Source organism: Myzus persicae, unplaced genomic scaffold, assembly GCF_001856785.1.
Source record: "Myzus persicae strain clone G006 unplaced genomic scaffold, MPER_G0061.0, whole genome shotgun sequence".
In the NCBI taxonomy this organism is placed as follows: domain Eukaryota; kingdom Metazoa; phylum Arthropoda; class Insecta; order Hemiptera; family Aphididae; genus Myzus; species Myzus persicae.
The window spans coordinates 590485-617695 of record NW_019101246.1 but is presented as its reverse complement, the minus strand read 5'-3'; the positions used below and the strand labels follow the sequence as shown (position 1 = coordinate 617695).

At 29.1% G+C, this 27211-nt stretch overlaps 2 protein-coding genes across 2 annotated transcripts in view; one reads left to right on the top strand and one right to left on the bottom strand.

The window, feature by feature from the left end:
* Positions 1 to 27211, top strand: part of LOC111028314 — a 99059-nt gene that overhangs the window by 55439 nt on the left and 16409 nt on the right. The window contains exons 3-7 of the mRNA XM_022306904.1: positions 12288 to 12334; positions 17745 to 17790; positions 17849 to 17947; positions 19446 to 19654; positions 20098 to 20235. Coding sequence (XP_022162596.1) covers positions 12288 to 12334; positions 17745 to 17790; positions 17849 to 17947; positions 19446 to 19654; positions 20098 to 20235 — 539 coding nt within the window. The remainder of the gene's footprint in view (positions 1 to 12287; positions 12335 to 17744; positions 17791 to 17848; positions 17948 to 19445; positions 19655 to 20097; positions 20236 to 27211) is intronic.
* Positions 8250 to 9737, bottom strand: LOC111028315 (endocuticle structural glycoprotein SgAbd-4-like). Its single transcript, XM_022306905.1, has 3 exons — positions 9604 to 9737; positions 9379 to 9515; positions 8250 to 8906 (listed from the first exon to the last, which is right to left on the bottom strand). The coding sequence occupies exons 1-3, from the start codon at positions 9607 to 9609 to the stop codon at positions 8642 to 8644; spliced, it is 408 nt and encodes a 135-aa protein (XP_022162597.1). The 5' UTR covers positions 9610 to 9737; the 3' UTR covers positions 8250 to 8641.

Here is a 27211-nt window from a genome sequence, read left to right as displayed (position 1 = left end):
TTTCTTAAAATGCACCTGTAAAATATAGACGTAAGTATACCTTGTGCAGTTGTCTGGTCTGTTTTGGTTTTGTACGCTAGGACATAGTCGTCAAAAGTTTTTTTTACGCAGTAGAAATTCGTGTTTTATTTTCACGCGTAACGGCCAGTCGGTGGGTATGTAATTATTTTTGTGTGTCCAGTCCGTTTAAATTCATCCTTGGAAAACACCGTAGACTCTGGCGTGCGCATAAATGTAAGTATATAGTTGTGTGTACAAAATAGGGGTTTAGGCACGCAGAATATTGTGACGTAGTACAAAAGTAATTTCATCTGTATAGGTACTGTCAGCTATATAACATAGCACATATTTAGAAGCACAGTCGGCACCTATATAGCTGCACAAGGTGGTATTTGAGTCGATATACTTTGTGGTGGTGTGCAAATGCACCTATATAACGTGTTACTTACGTATATATATATATATGTGTGTTCCTACCGCTTTACAACTTACAAGACCGTTAAAAGGATTTATGAGTATATTTTCTAAAGTTAAAATCCCGCTTACGTATATATGGATACGAAATACAATATGGTTTACGGTTTCCTACAAAAGTCGATATCGGTGAGAATGCGAGGTGCTACACAAACATTGTTATTGTTAATTCCCAATCACGCCGTACATAATATTATCATAATGTCGATTCACCATCAGCTGTTTAAACTATAATAATTTGTGTGCACTTCGTTTAGGAGAGGACGCGGTGGTGTTACAACTATCTATAATTTATTTATAGATTATTTATATTATTATTCAATAATTGAATGCTTGAATGCACGAATGCATGATTGAATAATTTGCATTCATTCGTGTCAAGTTTAAAAAGCGTATAATATTATATTGTTTCACATTGTATTATGGGTACCGGTACCTATTTTTTTCCGCATATCTACACTGCAGTATAATAATCGAATTTTGTGAATATAAATTGCTTTTATTATTACTTATTATAATATTATAGGTACTAAGGATAGCGCATTACTGTGCAAGAACTGACGAATGTTATATGATAAATAAATACTTATATGGAATAACTTGTGTTCAATAAATTAGTTTAAAAATACATACATGTATGATATATTTGTTTGAACAAAATGTATTACACATTGATATATTTTTATAGTATATAGCACGTTTATATGCAATCGTTAATGGTTGAGTTAATTCGGGAGTTAAGTAAATATAAACCATAGGAAAAAGATAAAAAGCTGTTCTAACTGAGGGAAGTAATTATTTAATACCATTGATGAAATCGAATTTATGCATTAAAGTTATAATATTTTCTTCGAATTATTGGGCTGGCTGCAGGTATCTGTTCACATGGATTTAGTGTAGACTCTATGTGAGTAGCTTTTTTAGTTTTATGTAAAACCATTGTTCCTCTAAAAGTATATTTCAGGCCATTTTCAATATCGAGCCAGACAATGATAATATATTCTATACGTCATTTCTTAAAAATAGAATCATACATTAACACTCGTCCATTTTGCACTTGTCAAAATTACTTTTGGCTTTTTGTTTAAATAAATACATAAAATCTGGTGACTGCATTCAAAATAATAGGTTTGTCAGGTTATTATAATATTATACAAAATATTATATGTCATATGTGTTATTGGTGTGTACGCAAATAGTGCATTATTATAATAATTATTTATAGATGACAAATAATTTCAACAGCTTTTCGAACAAAGTGAAATATCTTTATTTATAGCAAACTTGTTTTAGACTTCCCTAAAATAACATTAAATATTATAAAGTGCAAAAATTACAAAGACACTTTGTGCGCATTCTGTACTTCAATACTAATTACACGCCAGCGTGATTACGAATAAAATACGATACTCTTCACTGTAGTCGGTCGTCGTCAACACCATATGATCATTTTTAACGACGTATATTGTATATATATGACCGCCGAGCAGTAGACCTCCTTGGATATTTATATAGTTTCTCCGATAGAACACTTTTCAACCAACTGTGAAACCAATAGCCTACATGAGGGGTGTCTAACCTTTTGTACGGCGAGCCGAATATTTGTTTTGGGAGGGGTGGAAATGTAATGAAATTGAAAAGAGAGCAGAATCGTTTTATTATTAAATATTTTTTTAATATTATTGTACAAAGAAAACAAAATTATTTTACTGATTTCCTCACAATAACTCGGGACTCTGTTGTACCGCCCTTCAAAAATATGAACCAGGAAGACATTTATATTTTACAAGCCTATTTACATTTTTAAAATGTATTATGATATTTATTGGTCAACTTTAACAATAATTGGTCAACAATTTATTAGGTATAATATGTAGCTATATAATGTATAATATTATTGGTGAACTTAGATAGTATTGTACATTTTTGTAATAATACAATTAAGAACAAAACAAATTAATACATCATTATACAATGAAACTTAATTGAATTTAACATCTAAATCAATAAAGAAAGTAATATAACTAAAAAAAGCCTAATTATTATGTTTGATGAGGTACACCAATCTGAATTATATTTTGAACTGAATGAAGTATTAAGTAAGAATGCGTATTACTACTTCATCCATAATGTTTTATACCAATATGTTAGCTATGTACCAATAACTACCAATATGTATATCTATATTTAAATTCATCAACATGATAACATCCAAGCATCCGTGTTTATCCAGTGAAAATTTTTTTTTGTGACCTTAATATATCTGTGTATAATATGGTTAGTATAACTCGGAGTTTAATATCTTTCGGATTGAGATGAACTTGTTCAAAAAGCTAGACGGCCCAAAAGTTGGAGACCATATTGGCATAGGCGGTCCTACGGGTGCAGCCTCTGCAGCCTGTGCTGCACCTGACATTACAACCACCACTTTATTTTATTGGTTGAAATCATATAACTATTCATAATTCATAAGGTAGATATTTTATAGTTTATATCTTTGTTATTTCACGATATATTGTTCTGATCATGAACTTAGTTGTTACTTTGTTAGTTTCAGTGTTGGATAGTAACGTAACGAAGAATACAAATTACTATTGTAGTAGCCAGTAACGCTGTAGTAATTTTATTATATATTATTTAAATTTATGCAATTGTAACTATATTTCTTATAAAAGTAATTTCTTTGGAGCAACGTGTTATTTTCCACGTTATTAAAATAAGTTATGAATGTAGAGTCCATGACATAGACTAAGGGTTAAGATATTCGAGAAAAATTAAAAATCGGTAAAATGTATTTACCATTCTGAAAATTTTAGATAATAATGATGAATATTATAAAATATGCAGGCATTTTACGTATTTTATTCATGTGTATTACATCCATCCATTATCAATATAGTGTACCTACATAATTAATGTATTACATATACTACTATACAATTTACATATAATAATTAATAGTATACCTACTTCTTATTACATTCGGCATTCGTTATAGACTGAATTTGTCGTTAAATTTTGAAAAAGTAACAATTCATTACGCATTACTTTTTGAATGAAAAAGTAACATAACGTGATAAAAATAATGTCGGGAAACGCGAATTATGTAATTTAAATAAAAATATTTAATGTAATAAGTAGCCAAGTAGGTAACGTAATTAGTTTCTTATCGAAAGTAATTTACCTAACACTGGATAGTTGTTAGCTCGTAGATCTGATGATCAAGCCAGAATTAAAGGGAGGAAGACCCTAGGCTAACAGTGGTATCACAGAATAACCTAACCTGGTGGTATTTATAGTCACGCGCGATCACATCTATAATTATCATAATATGAAGAAAAACCAAGTTCGGAGGAAAGGAAATTACTATTTTACTAGTTTCAAAAATTATATGTAATAGTCTAAAGTAAATTATGGTTCATCGATACTCAGTAAATCTAACTTCGTACACATTCCCATTTCCCAATACCCCTAACATTTAGAAATTAACCATCTATGCTGCACGGCTGCACCTGAAGTAAAATCCTGGGACCGCCTATGCATATTGGCCTATGTAAATATATTAAAAGTGCATATGCAATATACATCTTAATATTATATGTACTATATGTATTAGGTGGCGTTGTGTGAAACGAATAACTACCGTGGTTAGCCTATGTGATTTTGACGAAGAATTTTTTGGTCCATAATAATAATAAATAATAATTTCGCTTTTTCGAAATAATGCACTTTACTTAGTACACACTCATGCCTACGTTATACCAACGTTTTAATTATCACATCATCACATGATAAAAAAATCGTCTCACGCGACCTCGTATTGTAAGCATTTAGCATATTGTATGTTGTTAACAATAATTGTATTATTCGCCGCGTCACATCAGCTGCATAGAGTTTCCCTAAAAAAAACTAATAGCGATCCCAAACTACAGGAAATTAAATGAGCAGCCCTTTCTCGGGACGACGTAACACCGACCTAGATTTGTTATAATTTTTTTTTCTTTCGTCGCTTACATATTATTATTATTTAATAAGATCACGTGCCCGGATCGTGTTGGTGGCTGCGATTTAATACATTCTGTATGAATGATTGCTTTAACTTAGTTTACTGTATAGATTGTATAATATATGATTTGATATGTCGTCTACGGTCTTGGTTTCCTATTTAGAAATTATTAACGGCAAAATCGTAAGTTTATAATTATTACTTTTAATTTTACATAAGAGATTATTTTGATTTTGAATTTCCTAAATCAATTATTTTTATTTAGATATAATAATGATAATAATAACAATAGATATATCCGTTAAATTTAAAGTAAACTTGATTACGAAACTTTGGTACGTGATCATACTTAGTAAAAAGCTGCGTTTTTAAATTATAATATAAAATAATTTTTAAAAATGAGCTCACAAACTAAATACTAGGAGCTTACAAGAGAATATTATCAACTATTAATTAATCAATTACATAGGTAGTTGTATAATAATTGTATGTATTTTAATCGGGACGTATTTTGACAATCACTAATGATATTCACATTAATTAAATGGAATACTTGTAATATTGTTTGTTCTATTAAAATGCATGCTCGAGTTCTCAGTAACTAAACGAGTAAATTAAAAAAAAAACTGTTTAATGTTTTAATTTATACCAAATTATGTAATTCGTCGTTAATTATAGTGTATTGATTTACGTCTATGCTTAATGATGCACTTGAGGACTTGACGTTGACGTGTTTATGTTTAACACAATTAACGCTTTTGTCAGACAAACGACATACATGTTGAATACCATGTCTTTTTTATTTATGCAGTTGATTGCAGTTAGGTTCCTTGTTATTAACAAAATCGTTGTTATTAATTAATTTTATTAAAACTGGTGCCGAGTTTATTGACAATTATAAGACACTAAAAAACACTATTAGCCATTTTTTTCTATTAAAAAATAGACTCTATACCTTTATCGCCTTTTCAAAAAAGTGTTTTTTTATTCTATTCAAACATTTCCACTTCGAAAGATATTATTCGTTATTGTAGGCATGTATATGGTATTGAATGTATTAGATGGTTGTGTATAATTACCCACCAAAAATACCCTCTCATTAAGCTACTAAAAAACAATTTTTATTTTTTGTAAATGAGAATTTTAGTCTTTGTTCTGTGATCACAATGAAAATATGTATCCAAATAAATGTTCGATGACGCTCTTCACTTTATTACTTTTTGTATCATCACGATTAGTAATGGAAATCTTTTCCTCCACTCATTTACAGAGGGAAAAATACATTTTCCAATAGGTAGTGCACACAATATCCGTTCCAATTCAATTTTTCTATTACATTTTTTCCGAGTTCCACTTTTCTTATAAAAGTTATGAAATAACTTTGTGTTTAAATTCCGTCGGAGGCAGACAAATATACAACGGACGAATGAGTTTGATAAACGTAATAATTCTGATTTCTTTACCATGAAAAGTTAGATAAGTTAAGTACTTACCATTCACATCTTTAAATGTAATCTTGATTAACGATAAATTCAAAAACCATTTTCGTAAATCTGTTGTTAAGAAAATAGGTATTATATTTATTTTGTTTACCTATGATAATATGATAGAAATCGATTTGTATTTTTAAGAGATTGAATTTTTTTTTACATTTTGTAGCTTAGTTTTAACAAAACACTTTCATAAATGACAATATTTAATATATTTACGGGACAAACTCATAATAAAATAAACAAAGGCACATTTTATTTTAATTTTAAAAAATGAGTCCATTAAATAAACGCTTGAATCTTATTATTTTGTGTTATAATTTAGCTCTTTCAGCCATTATATAATGGGCTATTAAATATTAAACTGTTCTAAAAACAACAACGATAGCATATGCTGAAAAGATTTTGTATATAATTTAGTATGCGCATCGCCGACCTTTCGTATAATATTGCGACACCCTTGTGCACTATAAAGTCGAGGCAATTTATTTCTCATTTATTTTAACAACTAGGTACTATCCGTTTTATTTTGTACTTGTACGTAAAAATGTAACACGATTTTCGCTTGTCAATGCAGATGTCCACCGTTGTAATTGTTTGACGTTCAGATGACTGTTTTTATCTTCAAACAAGACCAGATCGATTTCAGATGTCTACTTCCTATGACCATTACGATAGTCAGTAAAAATATCCACGGATAAATTTTAAAGTAATAACTATAATGTCCACTGCAGGTATAAAAAATATAGACGGAAGAAAATATGGTGGAACACAAGAATTGCCGACCGAAAAAATTACTACAATTATTATTGAACAGCAATTTAATATACCTATATTTTGTTGAATAGTAGCATTCATTAAAATGAATAATCTCAAGTCACCCATAAGTTTTTTTTACATTGAAGGAATTTATTATTTAATAATATGGCTTTATGTTTTAAGAAAATTCATATCTATATACGTATAGACTATAGACGGTGAAAGTGTAGAATATATATATATATATATATAAATATATGAATTTCAGCATTTATCAGCGTCAAGATCAAATATTGTTGTAATATTATCGTTATTATAAACGACATAATTTACCATGCTGATTTTTAAGACACTTTGATTCAATGTAGATATAACCTATAAAACGTCTGCACGATTATTAGACTGTCGTGACTTATACATGGCAGTATACTCACACTTTTCAAGTTGTGTTTCAAATGTTTAATTTAAATATGGCTAAAATAATGTTGTCGAATAAAAATAAAAATAAATTATTATCGATGGTCACATCATATACGAATATTATTCGTTATAATATTAAATTTTAAATTCGTTGTCGTTGCTTGCAACGTGTTGTACTTATCTGTGAGGCAATCTTAAAAACTAACATTGACTACGTATTAAAATGGTTTTGTTTATTTTGTTTTTCATTATAAGTCGCGTCATTACATCATATATTTTACATAACGCGTATTAACATAAAATAAGACAACTCTTCTGTTTATAAATCTTATTGACCCATATATAAATATCAAATATAGCTAAAGTACCGATGTTCTATCCATGTTATCAGATAATATTTCTACGAATTATCGTTAATTACAAGTTTACAACCTTTACTCTAAGAATTCCGAGGATAAGTGTTTTTTTTTTAGAATTTTAAATCATCAATACAAGGAAAACATCGTAAAAATTACATAAATCTTTTATAACTCGCAAATGTAAGATTCAATTAGGTGCACAATATGTTTTTATTCGCTCCGGGGCTTATGGATTCAATTATTATTTAATTTTATTGTACCTATAAAGTATGAACCATGAATAATTTAAAATATTAACTGGTTGAATTATAGGAGACGCAATCAAATATTAAAATAAAACTGTATAATATCATATAACGACTACAATTTGTCACATAAAAAAATATAATTTAAATAACTATTATGTTTGTATGCAATTCAAAAATATTATAGACTAATTATTATTAGTTACTCATAAAGTGTTTAAATCCTAGTTCAGCGATTAACCAACATGGTTCGGATTTCTAAACAGTTTTCAATGTATGGGCACTTTTTGAAACTCGAAACCTTCGCATGCACTCAAAGTTGCGCAATGATATATCGAGAACAATTAAATTATTAAATTATTAGTATGTATTATATATTAAACTAAATAATATAAGATTCTGGTAAGAAAATAGCGAAATAAAAAGACATTTTTCTTAAAACACAATATTTATATATTTTTTGCATAATACGATTTATTATATTATATATTACACGCTTGTACGTCTGTGACGATTATAATATATAACCGCACATAAGACGGAGATGAAGTAATAAAAGAATAAAATATAGTATAATTATATAATATAATGTCATCGCCATCGACAACAATTCGCAATGACGAGATCATGGTAACATATCATTATTATGTATATTATACTTTATAGGTAAACGGACAGGAGAGCAGTAGAAGAACATTAATATACCCAATAACAGAAGTATAGTGTTGGCTTTTGGAAACCGCCTTTTAAACCATAAACATTGTTACAATGTTTATGCTTTAAACGTGTGGCAGATAATCATTTCGAGGGGTAGGTATAATGTATATTAGGTATAGGTATAAAATTGAGGATAAACCGGGCCGGGGTGGTCACTGCGTGCTCACCGTCTTACTGGTATTTTGGTTCAGGAGTGCTGGGCAGAGAAGCGAGGTATCTGAGTGACTCTTGGATCTCGAATGGGATTGCTGGTGGAGTGGGCAAGTGAGCGCCGTACGGCTGGTAACCGTTCTCGTCGGCGACGTAGCCGGTTTGGATGGTCTGGCCGTCTGGGGCCACGTAAGACACTGCTCCTTGGACAACTGAAACGGGTCCTTCTGGGCCAGCCTTCAAGTACCTGACTTCTTCTTGTTTGATTCCGTTATCGGTTTGGAAGCTGAAACGAATAAATAATGTGGTTAGGAACATGAAGTGTGCGGTTTTTTTAAATATTAAAATTATGATTATAATAATGATAAGGGTTTAAACGAAAAATTGTCTACTAATACGGTCCATAGTTGGCTGATGACTTTAAACATTGAAATCACTTGACAAATTCTACGTCCTATTACTTATGAGTAAACCATCCGATATGCGGTCTGACTTATGAGTAATGCAGTGATACGTTGTACAGAAAGCCACCGAATTAATTTGGGGTTTTGAGTTTTTTTTAATTTACAAACTGTTATTACGTTGTAAACGTCAGCTGCAATATTGATCCACCTACGAGAGATTTCGTTCGACATGTTCCCGCCGAGGGGAGAGGCTATACTCGACGAGATCGATAAGTGCGTATGTGCGAGACTAGCTTTCTTAAAAAATTCACCCAGAGTGTACGCAGTTTTTTAAGAAATTAATTTTGCGCATACTTGTTCTTCAATGATCCGTCGGCGCTGGGTGCTGAATCTTGGACCAAGATGACGGCTCTGGATTCCGGGCTCTGTCCAGCGGGGTAGGCGCTGACTGCGACGGCAGCTAACAGCAATGACGATACGACAAATGTGACCTGTGCAAAAGTGCGATACGAGTGAGCACGGTTATCCCGTCGGTACGGAAAAAAAATCGACTCTCTCGAAACTTCAAGCGACTCTTACCTGCATGTTGAAGGAGTTTTTGTTCTTCGTTTGTGTATGTCTGTAGTACTCGCTCTTCGGAGTGCGATGTGTTTGTGATTATGATTGTGGATACGTCTAGTATTTATATACGCACGAGCGAGAGTGAGTGTGAGTGTGAATCTTCACGCTGCACGAAGACACACACGGGGGATACCAGTTTTGTGTTTAGCATAATAATGGAGGCGGTGTCGTCCAGACAGAAAGGTCGCAGCCACATTACATTAATATTATTATTTAGGTATTATTATGTCAGCGTGTTACGAAAGCGGTCCGACGACATTTGTTGCGGCCAAACACGTTTTGTAGATCTTCGCCGAAATCGAAATCATAATCATTAATCATCTTCAGTACCTTATATCAGGACACTAGTCGACATAACGATCCGTGCCGAAATTATTTGTCTAAACTCATATAGGTAAACGCCGATCAGAGTAACATATTTCGCCGTGTATACTTCTACGAAATAATATGGGTCTGTATAATTATATGCAATATATTGTGTAAAAGTCGGACGACTTCCAAAAACACAGTTTTTTTAAGAAAAAAAAACAGCTACAAGGATACGCGAAACCGGTATTGGGCAATCACTGGCTCCCTTCGCTAATCTCGTGGCAAGCCGGTCGTAACATTATGATGATATTATTTGTTTGCGTGGTATCTGAAAAATATATATGACAAACGATTACATATTTTGAAGAATAATAAAACACGTGTTTGTGTAATGCCTAATAAATATTATCATCAGGGCCGTTAAATAATGTAATGTTTTTATTCAAATTTATGTAGTTCTTTGTTTCATGAGCTTTATTATTCCTCAATACTCGTAACAATATATAGACAACCATTGTAATAGCCTAAACGTAGATAATCTAAGCTAAATATGAAATAAATATCTTGTCATCATTTTTTATCGTTAACTTGCTGCGCATCAGACGGCGTTGCCCGAGGATAAATCAAATCGATGTGGACAATCCATCTCCGGCGGTGGATAGTAATAATAATAACATATTTTTCTTACATTAAACCAAAAATATCGTAAGCTGAAATAAACGAATGATTTTGTGTTTTATGATTTTCATATCATTATTAATGGATAGGAACCGGGAAAGCCACTCTAAAGCAACTGGTTGAATCTATTTCTGTGAACTTCAAGATAGGTCCAGTAATTTTTGTTTGATTTTCGAGCCTCAGCTATTCACTTTTTATTTTATGTGATATAATAGCTGTTACTCGTGGCTTCTATTTTCAAATACACGTATGACCCACCCATAACCCGAGTATTAATGAGTGTGCAACATTTCGTGGCAATTTGTCAAAAACTGTGAATTTGCATATTAGTCGTTTAGTCATATAAGATATAACCCGGCTAATGATGTATTAATATTAAATATTAATAGATGGATTGATTATAATAGGTAGTCGGTTAAGACAAATTTTGTCTTAGCCGACCATCTATTATAATCAATCCACCTGCTATTTATCGTTTCTGTAAATCTTAAGTTGAAAATTTTCAATTGCTTTTTTTTGTCGAAATCGGTACAGAGTTATGTTCAATATAATACAAACCTAGACCTAGTTCTATAATAGCCGTTACTCGATTTTATATTTATATACAAATAATTATTCTTTAGAATAAGCTTTATATTGACTTAAATGACAACTTATAATACAGTACAGATAATAATATACAATCATAATTACTATTGTATTATTTGTAACCAATGATGGAAACCCTATAAATAAACAAAAACATGTTCGATTTTTGTTAGCCGAAACAAAATTCATGTGTGAGCAGTCTTATAGTGACCCCAAATAAGGGTTGAAATACTACAAAGCTACACACACCCTCAGAGTATCAAGGAATCTATTGAAACAACTTTGATTGAAAACGGTACGGTAGTTGTTGAGTCAATGGAGGACAAACAATGAAACATTGATTTTCATATGTATACATCAGAGTCTGTTATGTTAAGCTACCTTCGGGGACACAACCGCCGTGATCGAATATAAGACCATAAACTAATTCACATATGAACAATTTGAGTTAACAATATATATTTTTAATTTGTATGATATAGTAACCTATACATAGGTTGTCTAAGTGTTATATAGAGTGCATGATTTTTTTTTAAATGTGTTCAATGTTCATATTATCGAAAAGTATTTAGAAAAATAAATTAATTTTTTCGCATAATTTAACGGCATTACAAAACAGTATGTTCAAAAAAAAAAAATTACAATCACTGTTTTCTATCGATATAAAATTGTAAAAACACACATTTTTTTAACATATTGTTTATAATGACTTTAAATACCTATTTTAAATGTGTAAAAAAAAAACGTATATTTCCAAACAAACGTTACGGTTTTTTGAGAAAATGAATTACTTTAGAAGAATCATTTTGTACGCATAAATATTATCTGAAGGTCATACTAAACATGATATTTGTATGCTAGTGAGATAATTGTAAATTTTGATAAGAATATGCTTTTACGTCTGTAAAGGATTTAATTTGAAATAGGTACAAAAATGCGCACAGAATAATTCGGTTTACGCAATTATTTCCTTTCGAAACGTTCAATAAGGCTTAATTCCACCCAGAATTTGATCGAGTCCCTTTGCTAGCGAGAATACGTTTTAATATATATTCTTTTAATTTCAGATATACCAATGGAAAAAAATGGACTTCCACAGGTTCCAACACCACGGGTAAGTTTATAAAACAATAAAGGCAACTTGGTTTGTTTAATAATTTTATTCTATTTTTGGAAAATAATTATACCTCCCGGCTCCCATAAATGTAATAATATGATATGTGAATCAAATACACGTACTGCTGAAATACGATTTGCAGTTTAATATTACAGAGGTAAAATAAACATTTAAATTACATTTTTATAATCCTAAAGTATTATAATTATGTAACCTTGATCGGTGATCGCATAATAAAACAAGGTCCGCACAATGACCGTGTATAATGGACGATGGGTGTAACATCTTCAATATTTTTTTTTGTTTAAGGCATAACGTATTAAATTATTATTATGTTGCCAATTTAGGTTTTAGTTTGCAATTTTTTATACATGTCTTATATACTTAATCAATATATCTGCGAATCGGCAAATTGTTACAATCGACGATAAATGTATATATTATACGACAACCCCGCCTCCACGCCATAACCTATACCAACGATTTAAGGCGGATTTGTATAATAGTACCTACAGGTGTATCAATTAAAAACTACTTTCAAATGCAATTTCATAAATAAACATTTATTATTCATAGCGACCAATCCTATCATCTAACACTAATCCGATGATGTATAATAGCTAGGTGCCTTCGTGTATAAATTGTATAAATAAGGAGCACAAAAAAAAGTTGTATAATCAAGGGCCACGAGTAAATCATATTAAAATAAAATTATTGTATTTCGTTCTCATATAATAAAATTCAAATAAGATTTAGACTTATTTGTACTATAGTAGGTACCGATAACCGAAATAATTACAAATTACAAATAAGCGTATTGAAAAAGATTTTAGTTTCACCAATAGTAACAAATAAAACGTTCTATTATTAAGAAAAAAATATCTAAATATGATTTTTAATTTAAAAATAGGGAAAGTGGGTAACTGCTCTGCTGTATAGTAGGTGTTTAGTGTAATGTATGTCTTAAACATGAATTCAATGATAATAAATACGAAAAACGATTCTGAGCGAAGACTTTCTGTTAGCCAATATTATTTGAGCATAATTAATGATATAAAATAATATGTTGTAATTTATTATACTTTTAGCATTACGATAGGTTGAATTAATTTGTTGGTTCCAGCATAAATTAATATGTAAGAACCTCATATTAAATGTCCAAGATTTAGTTATAATAATTGAGCATTCTATACATTTAAACTACAAAATTGAAAATAATTTTTCAAATTTCCGCGATTTCAGATATTTTAAAAAAAAATTGTGCAGACATATCTTTAATGATATATTTAAATATGTATGATAACTTATGAGAAACTTTCCATTGGATTTTCAATGGTATTGGTCTAGCGAAAAAATTTTTATCTATATTTATAGAAAAAACTAGACATTTCTAGTATCTATAGTTTTATGTTTTTAAATCACAACAAAATTTAAAAATCGATATTAGTAAAAAATAGTTTTGCTTAAAAATTGCCAGTTTTTCCTAATTATTTTTTTGATATTCCCGAATATTTTATGAAGTGCTTACTGAAAATTTTTTATTTTGACATTTCAAAAGTACCAACTTAACTTTCTTACCAGAAAATATATTGAAACTCGATAATCAAATAATATTTTCTACTGTAAATCGTGGACACGTAGACACCGTAGTACATAGGTGCCACACAAAATCACATTGTCGTGAAATCAATATACGTTCCGTTCAGAAACTAAAATATGAACTATAAACAAATATGAATGCTTTCAGTTTTGTTTTATATAGGTAGCTAGAATACTTTTATCCTTTGGAGTTTTTTTCAGTCTTATTTTATAAACAATAAACAAGTTTAGAATAAAAGTTTCTATAATTTTATTCAGATTTACACTTTATAAATAACGTTTTATACGCTTAATAAAAACAAAATCCGCTTTGTAGTAATTATATGATAACAATCTGTTTAAATTTGACGTTCTTTGAATAATTGAACCAATTATTTCATTACACTTGTGATTTGTTCTTGGGAAAATTTAACTTTAAACAGTTCAATTCACCGTCTACACAAAAAAAAACTTTTTAAACTTTTAATTCTGTAAGAGTTTAACAAATTAATATAATAATTGCTTTTGCTTTGTAATAAAATTGAATAATGTATAAAATATGTTGTACTCCGTTATTATCAGAGAGTGCATTTATTTTTTTTTTGAAAATATTTGAAAAGAAATTTGTTAGGTATGCAAGTAACTTTGTTTAAATTTAAAGCCAAAGTTTTGTTGTTTCGTATTTTTTTTTTTTCATTTATTATTTCCATTACATTATTCAAATCTCTTATGATTTCTACAAAACAATAAGCTTAAAATGAATATTTCATGGTAAATAATGTAAATAGTACAATAAAGTAAGTAAAATATTTGTTTGAACTTCAAACAAGTACATCAAATATTAAAATATTTTAATAATGTGCTTAAATTTATCTCGTACTCCTACATAGAGTGTATTATTATTATATACACTGATTTTTGAGAACGATGAGATTGGTGATAGTTGTTCTATAATTTTAGTTGTTTGAACTTCAAAAGACTTAAGTCTTAAAGATAGGTATACAAATTATGAAATCTATTCAGTAAATAAGATTCTCGACAAAAATGACTGAAATTTTAATTCCAAATAGTGATATTTAAATATTATAAAAAAACAAAATAAAAATACATGTGTACGTATAAGCATACAAACGACAAAAGTGAATAATTAAGTTAATATTTAATTTTGTTGGAATTAAATTAATAAAATCTTACTTGACTGGATGGTTATATCGATTGTCGAATAATGCTAACATTCAATAGTAAAGGGATAATAATTTAGAAAAACAATACCTAGTTAACTTTAAAAAACACATTATAATGAAATCTGAATATACAATTATTTTTCACTCAAACAGACAACTCTTATTCCAACAATACGTCCCAACGATTACCTCGATTTGCATTCTGACAAAATATTCAAATTTTTCACAACATATAGGAGGAAACGATCCTAGCACTTTTTCATAATATTGTATTCAGTTGATTAAATAAGTATTTATGTAAAAATTTAAAAAAATTGTTAAATGGTCGGTTGTTACCTATATTCAATCTTCAAATAATTATTTTTCTAGTAGGTACACAAATAATTATTTCTAGATTCTTGAATAGACAAAAATAATTGTTATTTGATCACCCACCGTTATAGTAATTTGATGACTGACAGTGACTATTATATAATGAAAATATGAAATTATAAAGATACATTTATTTTTCATGTTTATACTTGCTTTTTATGCTAAGTAAATAATAAATGGAAAATAATTCATGTAATTAAAATCATCAACATAAAACTTGAAAAAAATAACTAATTTATAATATCATGTCTGAAATATTATACATCAATATAAAATAGAATCATCTTATTGTAAAATCGTATAAATATGACGTCGGAATCAGGCAGTAGCGTAGTTATGGATCCATCTCCCCTAAACTTTTTAGATTCTGAGCGAAGTGATTATATGTATGTATGTTTATATATATATATATTGTAATGATTTTTTGTACTCCTTGTGTGCAGATCCTACTACTTTTTACAATTTTCAACTTTAAAGGTAAATGATAGAAAATGTTACCTAAATTATATATTTAAGAGGACAACATTTAAAACTCTCACAATTTTTGTGACGGGAATGTTTTGTGTTTTCCCATCACCAGTTTCTGAAAAACCCGGGTTTGTCTTTTCATAAAGCCTAAAAAATTAATAAGGGTAAACACTTACAATTTTTAACAATTGTTTGTCTTATAATTTTCTAAGCACAATCCATTTTTTTTTTAAATTTTGACTCATTTTGAGATGTTTATAGACAATTTTCTATACATTTTTTAGAAAAACTTCTTATTCAATATCAATAAAAAAAAAAACGATGGATCATAAGACTTGCAAATGTAATACAAAGTTTCTCATACGTTTTTATAATAATTTTAAAAATATTAAATATACATAGACACAGATTTTTTTATAAGCATTATAGTTGAACTACCAAAATCAAAGTTTTTCCAATCAATTTCTTATTATTAAAATGTCATTTTTTAAATTCTTTCTTGTTGCACATCTAGAGCATTAGATAGACCTCCATACCAAATTTCAATTTCAAATGTTTTGTCATTTTTCAGAAATAGTGATGAGTAAGTTTTATTTAGTTTTTATATAATTTAATATCGATTGTAAAAATGCATTTAAAATGTTCAACATCAATTATTTTAATGTGTATACTAAAAATTATAATCTCTAAATTCTAATAATGTGCTTTATGTTTATGTAAACAACCAACCACTTGGCTTTTATTTAAAAAAATCTCCATCTCCCCTCACCCAGAATTAAATCATAACTAATTCACTGGATTCAACAATAATAATAATAAATATTAATACACCTAAATATAGTATACTGTATATCTAATCCTAATGTATACCTGTTGTATCTCATATTAAAAAATAGTCAGAACTTTTATTTGTTGTGTTCTGTAGATTGTAGAATATCAACTAAATTAATTTTTGGTATTTTAAAAAGCATATACATATACATCTATGAAAGTATGTAATGATGTGTTAAAATAAATTGTTTTATTGTTTACTTCAAATTATTGTAGTAACACTATAATTAGTATAATATAATAAAAGTAGGCAGGTACCAGTATTGGTAATCAATCCAATCTTCAAATCAAAACTTGTAGTTAAGAATCCAAAATACAAATGATAAGAGTATTTAGTTAGCGATATTCAGAAATAACTTACAAACTAACATACAAATGCATATTTTTAATAATTATTAAAAATAAGTATGCAAAATCTCAACGTTTGTTTCTTAAATAAAATCTTATATTATGTTATATTTTTTTATCTCATGCTTTAGAAATATTTTGATATTTTAATTACTGTGAATAATCAGTAATCACAAATACTTAATAGTAAACTAAAATACACAATCGTTAAATTATGATATAATTAATTTTTAATTATTGGGATTATTAATGACACAGTTCCATTACTATTATAATTGTTATTGTTATTTATTATTGTAATTATTATTATTATTATTATTATTATTATTATTATTATTATTATTACGATGGTAAATAATTGTCCATATTATCACTTCACAATAACAACCATATCCAACTTTTTACAATGCGTAAGTTTGCTTACAGTATGAAGGTTTTTATTTTTATTGTTATTCATATATTATACAACATGCTATTATTTCAATAATATACAAATATTGAATTATATAATGTACTTCATATTTTATGAAGAAATAATGGCCAGGTCGTTATATCAAAAGTATAATGATCAACAAGAAAAATATAAAATATAATATTATACTAATTTGATATTATATTTTTTGCAGAATATTGATCGGGATGTTCAAGAGTTGGAAAAATTGAAAGATCCAGGTAATGAAATTAAAAAAGTTTGATGATAAAATCTTCAACTAATTTACTTTTTTGTTAGGAGCGCTGTCTGAATCAATTTCAATGACGAAAACACACGAGTCTTCTTACGTGAATGACAACGGAAAAGAGATAACTAATTCTAAAACAAAACAACAATGTTAGTAATAACTCAAATAACATACATTAGTTTGATATTGGTTATATTCTATGTTATGTATATAAAGCACAACAAGAAAAGGAAAAACAGATGGTTAGGTTTTTGATAAACAATATTGAGTTCGTTAGATGTTTTTGCAAAATAAAATTCATTTGCACCCCAGACATGCATCCGTGATACATGCATAAGATACACTTTAAAGGGTATATGCGATATACATACATATAACTATATAAGGAAATGTTTACGACCCCAGTGGGTACATGGTTTTCGCGAATGGATAATTATAAGCTGAACAACGAGTTAGAAATGTTCAGTATACACTCATTGTTAAATAGGATGTGTTCGTGGTAGACGCACATTTTCGAGGTGTCAGAAATTAAACTGTGAATATTATCCATTTGAAAAGCAAATGAAAAACCGTCCATAAGATACGGCAATAGTATGAAATGATGAGTGTTCCGTAAATGTACATTTTTTATAGATGCCTGTATCGTTGTAAGCATAAATAGATAATATATGCATACAAATGTATATGTTAATGTATTTATTTATGTATTTAAGCCTACACGGGTGCAACAAGTTAGGCTACATTTGAATTTTATTTTTATTTTTTTGATGACGGCTGCTTGTATGACGTTATACAGGGTGGTTCACCTCCGGTTTCTTTCCTTTAACAATGAATTCATTCAAATTATGATTTTTGGAATTTTTAAATATTATCAGACTGCATTAATTATAATTATTTTATTGTAGTACTTTGAGAGTGTCTTGTGGTGATACAAACCTATATTTTTCAAATGAGTGCCTTCTCCCATCTTTTTACTGTACATTTATTAAAATGGATAGTTTTTCTGAAAATTTTGAGGTATCTATACTTCATTCAGAATTTAAATGATTAGTTTCTGAGTTATTCTTATGTTTATATTAAAGATAAAAGTGCTTAAAAATATAAAATATGTGGAGTATTGGATCCAGTATTATTATGTTTATCCTATTTTAACGGATCCTTTATGTTTATGGATTAATATTTATATCTAAAATGTTCAAATGACCATAACCTCCATATCTTCCAAATCTATTAGCAGGTTACACAAAGTTAAATAACTGAAAAACTACTAGTTTGATTTATGTTTACACCAAAAGTTTCAAAAAAATATCCTCTAAATTATATTTAGGAGTAAAAAAGATTGAGAGAGATTTCATTTTAAAAACAGAAGTTAGTATAATCACAGGACACTAGTCCTTAAATAGTACGTAAAATCTCATGGATTTAAAAATACGGTCTGAAATTATATTTAAATATTCCGAAAACCAGATTTTTAATAGCTGTATTATTGGAGGAAAAAAGGAGACGAGTACTATTGTGCCTTGGTGATTCACCCTGTATACAAATAGCTGTTAAGAGGGACACGTATTTTAAAATTACAATAACGGATTGTATTATACTGTGGTACACCGTAGATTGTATTGACACGAGTTTTGTCGGTCGATTTAGTGATTAAAGACGACGAGTTGATGGCCAAACTGGAGCAAAAAATGTCATCGAGACACGATCACGAGACTGGTGGTCGGCCGAATACAAAAGTACAATTGTCGGTGGACATACCGAGCAAGGGCATACACAAACAGACGATGTACGCTTCGGACGGCGAACCGCCGAGGAAACGAGACGGCAAATACAGAGAATACGACAAAAAAAACTACGTAAGAGTCGTGAGAACTGTAAATTTCAGTTAGTTACCCAGTGTAATTACTCTATTCCCAGTCTCTTTCTACACTTCTATAATAATATAAGCATATCAAATTGTCTGGCAAAAATGAGTCAAATATATAGACGTTAGATGACTATTACTTCCAACGAGAACCCTTCGTTTGTCGTTTAACTATTATATCAATGTTCTCTATGGCTCTATGATGTTACATACTCTGTAATTTGTCATATGTAAATATATTTTCAAAGTGTTGTCACGCATGTTTGTTATTAAAATCAAATCAAATGAAAATAACAATAATAATATAGTCTCGTATCGAACAAGTGCGATAACTGCATGTTATTAGTAATGAAAAGAGCACCTGTATCGTATAAGAACCTGTTTTCCAAGACGTTTCGTCGAGTAAATATTATTAATTTGGGCACACTTTCGCAGGACACGCAGTTCCCTCCACCAGTGTCTTCTTATTTCAACGTGGAAGCGACACCCGAGGATATGGCGGAATACATTTTCTTCACAAAGGACTTCAAGTCGGTGACGCAGGCAATAGAGAAATTAATCCAGGATGGAAGGGTCAGTACAACAGTTGTTGCTATTATATTGTATACGTTTTGTTTAACGTTAATATCAAGTCATGTAATAATAATATGTTTCCTAATGAGTTTCAATAATAAAATATTTTTTATGACACGGCGCCATGGATAGGCTATTTAGGTACACCGTTGTCGCATATCCGCTTTCGATAGTTCATAATGAACTGTTATGGTTTGTTGAAAATATAAAATATGCAAAGTACGATACAACCGAAAACGTATACCTAGATAAGATTATAATATTAATGTAGGTATAGCTTATACTGAGATACTAGAAATAATTGCTAGTATATTAACTATTACTATTAGGCTTTGTTAATTCTTCCAAGGAATCGTTTTATTTATGCATAATATGCAATTGTTTATTGTCAAGCAATTGCATAAACATTACAATAAATATACCTATCTTAAATTTAATATTATAATAATGAAAAGTATTAAAAAAAACTAAAATTATCAAATAATTGAGTAGGAAAAATACATTAAAGTTTGCCGAAAGTTGGTTCTACATTGGCAATTTGCATTGCCCTCACAATGGTCAGCCTCTCGATGACATAACTATAGTGGTACATACAGGTACAGCAGAAGAATACGTTTGGTTTAGGAGAAACGGAAGTACAAAATTGTACTTTCTAATAAAAGCCAAGTTGGTTAGAACTCTGCTGTCACATATTGAGACAATTTTAGAAATAAAATAATAGTAAAATAATCAAGCTGAATGTGATTTATTTTTAATAAATGCCCAAAAAAGTACATGAATTTACACTCTAACGTCTAAACGCTCAACAAGATGACTATGATTACTATGATCTACTATGATTTATAAGATATGTAGATTCCGCAATACAGATGCATATTATAAATCAGAGCTTAAGTACTATATGGCATAGTATTACAAAGACTTATTAGGAGCAACTATAGTTCATAATGTATACTAAGCACAAACACGTCTAACATAACCATGAAGTTTTAATGCCTTACAACAAAATGCTTCTATATTATGTGAATAGAAGGTAATTTTGGTATCAAAAACAATGGCTATGTCATTAACCATGTTTCCTGCACAGTGCACGTGTTTCCGTGTTCCACTGATGTAATAATCAAAGTAATAGAAGAACAGGATCAGAAGATTGACATGGAATTGCATTTACAAACGTTGAGATAAAACCTAATGATTTTCGTAGTTGGCCGTACCACACTAACAAAATATCATAAGAACTGCCTAATTAGTTCTGTGAGCTTTAAATTACAATTTTTATCGTAAACATTTATCATTATATATTAAACATTAAAACACGTGAAATAATTAACTTTAAAAAAAAACTATATTGTCCAATATGGATAAAACAAAAATAATTAAATTTAAATTCAAATAATTAATTTACAGACAAGTTTTTCATTCATCTTATATACATTTTTGTAAACAAAATACTTCACCGATAGATGTGCCCTCAATATGTATAATTAACTATTTCCATAAAAGTATATGTGATCATAATAACGTATCTATATTGGAAATACAAATTTAAAGAAAACAATTTGAACTTGCTTCATGTATCTTACTCTTAACCAATAAATTATTCATTTATTATTGTTATTAAAACCAATATGATTTTTTTTCACTTTTATGTTTGACATGCAGGAGAAAAATACCATAAAACAAATAAAATATAAAAAATATAACAACAATATAAACATCCATTTTCTGTGTGGAGGCCAACAGTTACAATGTATTAACGTCACTGGATATATTTTAATCTTGAAAATTTTAAATTTATGTATATTTCAATTGAAACAGTAAATTAAATGAGGCTTAAAATAGTAGTCTGTAATTTAATTGTTTAGCCAACTTGACATTAAAACTCGATCAAATTTGGTAATTTAGTTACGTTTATTTGCAGTATAGTTGTGACGTCTAGTTGCAATTCGATCGATAGAATTTGTATAAAAACGTGTTCAAATATAGTTGTGTCGCTACTCACCCAGATAAGCCCGTTTTAGAAGATTGAAATAAAAATGTACCGTTCTATTGGTTTTAAAATAATTTAGGTTTAAAGAATTAACACTTTCTGGGGTGGTGAAACCCTTGTTGTTTAAAAAAAATACAAATTTCATGTTAAAAGAAATATAATATAAAGAACTGGCAAATACATATTTGAAGATAGTTTTTCACTTAAATACTTAATCCAAAGTTCTCAAGTCATAAATATCATTAGATATTATATTTGTTTGGGCCGAGAACGGAACAATAATAGCCCGTGTGTCCGGTTACCGTTTTAGCTTTGTGCACTGTACTCACACACCGACCAACCTGTGTAACATGACGTGTGTGTGTGTTTGTAGGCTTAAAACTAATGGTAGGAGGGTAACTCAAATAAATGGTAACAATTTTTCTGATACTTAGTTGATTTGTTGTATTATTATACAAATTTAAATCATACACAATATTATGTAAAGTATTAAGTAATATAAATCTATATAACCCTTCTGGCTCAACAAATAATAATAACTAGCTATTTGATCTAATTATAATATAATAATAAGTGATTATCGGCAGCTATTTGAGCTCCTATATAATAATGTGACAAGCTAATCGAGCTGCAGCTTAATAATAATTCTGACCCTTCTGACCCAACAATATAATATTATGTATAGTAAATTAAAACGAACATTTGCCTGTTTGAAACTACTAATTTTAAGATAATAATAATATAAGGTACTCACAATATGTATACGTGGAGACTGGTCAGTCGTTACAATCTCAATAATATTGAAAATAATACTAACACAGTATCTACACTGTATTGTTTAGGAATAACAGTCAAATAATAATAATAAAAAAAAAAACACTGCCGATTTGCGCCTGGCAATATAATAACGCGATATAATAACAATTTATGGTATAATAATTTATCGGCGATTTACGCCTAACAAAATGATAATATAACATGACACTGGTGATTGGTGTCTACGATTCACTTGTAATTTTATGACGATTAGAGCCCCACAATATTACACTACAGTATAATATACAGGGTGCAACAGATAGACCTGATCAAAAAAAAAAAATCCTAAAATTATATTTTGAAAAAAGTTATTACGTTCCAAATGAATTTAATCAAAAAAATATTGATATTTTAAAGAATTTTGAAAAAAAACTACGCTACTTAGATAAATGTTTTTACCGTCAAAATTTTTTTAATAATCAGATTCACAGATTGGCTATTTTGAACTTATCCAAAAAAAAATTTAGTTAAATTAAATTTTTTTTATATTCAATACTAAAATAAAAAAAAAATGTATTTTATACATGTAGCTCAAGTGACTATAAATTATACTAAACTTAAAAAAAAAATTCAAAATATTGACTACAAGAAAAGTTATTGTATTAGTTAGTTCTTTCTGTTACACTCAGTATAGTATACAAAAAAAAACGGCCATTTGCTCACGAAATAATAATTTGCTGTTCCCGTTGACGTAGACCGCGTGGACTGGACATCGCTTGTTCGGCCGAGCTAATCCTAGCGGACCGATCAAGGTGGCGGCCGATTGCGCTTAATTGCGCATCGTACGTAATCTACATAATATTATTATATGATTCGCAATGACGTATAATTAAATATAAACATAAAACAATACAAATATAATTGGTGTGTATGTGTGTGAGAGTGTGTGCCGATCGGCGGTAATTATTATTATTATAATTACTTCATTCCAATGTCTAGGAACTGTTTTGTCTTTAAAAAATTATTTTTTTCAAAAATGTATCATCAATTATCATACATTCGAGTGCCACTTGTTAAATGAATTATAGTCAAAGAAATTAGACGAAATTCTTGTTTGATCGTCGAGAGATCAGAAATATTTCTGCTATCGTAATAATAATATATATTCACTTTTGATATTAAGTGATACGGTTTGCGGTTGTATTAATTCTGTCACAGTTAATCGATAACGGCGAAAAGGGCTTCAATGAACATACTGTTAAATTTAAGTTAATTTATGCATAAAGACGAAATACTCAGTTAAATGAATTTAATAGTTAAAAGCATTATAATATTATATAATGTAATTATTGTTAGATCGTCTGTCGAGTTTTGAACAGACCGAATCCTTTCAACTACAATAGACAATTCAAATATTATTGTCTATTAAATGAGTAATTTAATTTATTGTGCTGAATCCGGTGTGTTGATTATGTATTAATAATCATTAATTAATTATAAGTGAATTCATAAACCGTACGCGTGTTAACACAGAAGAGTATGTTATATTAATTTATTAAATAATATAATATTGATAAGAATAAGAAGGAAAAACGAACTTTTCGTTGTTGAAAATTTCACCTTAAAATATATTAAATGGCTTGGAGGAAAAAAGAACTTATATACACTGGTACTATATGTACTACCTCCAGCGTAATAATACACCGTAAACCATTCATTTTTAAAAATAAAAATTTAATTTAATTTCTCATGAATGAGACGATGAAACATTGCCAGTGCCCAGTGGAAGTAAAAACTTTAATAATATTGCTTTTGAACAAGCGAAAAAAAATATACTTTCGCGAAATCGTGTACATGGGGAGGTATATAGTTCCTACGCTTTTTTCTTCTCATAATCGAATTCGACAGCAGTTTGTTCAGAGACTTTGTGTACACTTTGGGTACACAAAAGCGCGTGCACACACACACACACACACACACACACACACACAATTAAACAGCAGTTTGTTTTTAATTTTAATGAAAAATATAGGTATTAAGAATAAGAACGTATAGAATGTCGTACACGATAAATATTATAACGGTACTACCTACAGTAATACCAATAATTTATACATTTTCATTTTCGTTTTCCCGGCAGATCAACATAAGTCTTAATGCCAGCAAATTAGAATTATTTAACAATACAATGTTATATCTGAACATGTGACTCGCATTTCAAATGACACTTCAATTGACATAAATCTGAAATCCCAAAAGAAATGGAAATTTAATACTCATTAATATTGTTTCCCAAAAGCACAATATAATGCTGTATTCTGAACTGCATCTCAGAAAGTATTTAAAATACTTTTATAGTATCTTAAAATTAAATTTTTTATTTAAATAATTAGTGTAATATTATGCTATTTACTGTTTTGTTGTATATTATAGATTATCATAGATATACTATAGTTATACATTTAAACACATTTTAACATTGGTATTATTTTAAGTATTCCCAATTTTTTAAAACTTAACTAATCCCATATGCAATGTATAAATATTATATTCTTCTATGCGGAATATAAGAATTTATAAAATATTTCCAATAATTCAACATTAATATATTTTGATCAAAATTTATTGTATTTTATCGAGTGTATGACGTTTGACACTATCAGTTGATATTTAAGCAATTTCTTGATAATTTAACATAACCCAAATCATACTCTTAATAAACAACTACACAGTCGTAATACACTAATAACCAATAATGAGTATACCAGCGGTAATGTTAGTTCATATTTTGTTCTGCATTTTCAGCTTTCACTACCGGTCGTCACATTGCATTGCACTACGACTGGCATTAAACTTTAGTATTTATCAGCTTTGACCTCGAAGCAAAATATTGTACTGCTGAATAATATTATTTTGGTACGTTCGCCTTATAAGAATCGTATAAATATGACGAACTGCAGATGATCATCATTATCGGTAGGGGCATGGGGTTGTTTTGCACTTCAACGTCAAGTCTAATACCCCGTGTGTAATATACCATTCCGACGACTGACAGCGGGTTTTTTTAAATTTTTTATTTATTGTTTCCATTTATCCCCGTACGCGCAAATTCAAAATATTAGCAATGTCATCGTGATGACGCTCGTCCTGGTTTTTATTTTTGTTGTCGATTTCCAAGCCTGGCATTCCCTAAACGTGGTATTACGTCATTCGCCCTTCGCATGCGAAATTAATAAAAGTACGCCATTCGATATATAGGAAAAAAAAATGTCAGCTACGTCGCGTCAATACTGACGAAGGTTTCTCCGAACAGACAGTTTTACCATCGTCGGTACAACTTCCCGATATATACCTAAGTATTATTATTTATGCAGGAAGTATTGGGCGTAGATGTCACATGCACAGCACTGCTACAACCTACAATATTTCCAAAGCTGGGCCCTGTAAATTGTTGGAAAGTTAAAGTTAAGTTAGAAGTTCCTTTCAAAGTGCAGCATTCTAACTAAACGAGTTGAATTCCACGCTTAAAAATGTAATAATCTAAACTAACGCGTCAAAAACAAATAGTTACTAGTTATTTTTTCTGCAAACATTATTGCAATTTTCTGTAAAACTGTTGAGTATCTACTGAATAATAACCATAATAGTTAATATTGAGTATATTTTGAGATAATAGATTCATTTTTTATAATATTATTTCTCATCAATTATTTATGGTGTATGTATTTCTTGTAATGCATGGTTTAAGCTATGGCTGTAGATATAAATATATAAATATAGTTAGTAGATACCTAATTATCAACTTAATGAACCTATAGGTAATACTTTGAATGTTATGAACAAATGGGTTTTCAAATTTATATTTTGAAACCATAAAAATAACTATCTTCAAGCTTAATTTATTATTTGCAGAGAAATTTCAGGAGCCAACACTTATTCTAACTTGGTTAGTTCCTTTGTAACTTAACTTCAACTATATGAAAAAATTCTAACTTGCCCAGCTTTGAATATTAATTGCAAATCTTCAAGGGTAAAATCAATGCTAAATTAACCTTAATACACTATAGAAAATAATTGTCTAGGGAGTCAAATTGTTCAAATCTGAACCCAATTTTTTTCGTCTATAATCTCAATAAAAGCATCATATATTTTTATTTCGTTAAACGTATCGTTAGTAATAACTAATAAGGCACTTTACAATATTATGAATATTAACGTTATTCTAATTTT

Bases quoted from the DNA above. Each gene is read 5' to 3' on its own strand.
- LOC111028315 (XM_022306905.1), bottom strand. The intron at 8,907-9,378 runs GTATGCGCAAAA...TATTCGTTTCAG, and splicing joins GACGGATCATTGAAGAACAA to CTTCCAAACCGATAACGGAA.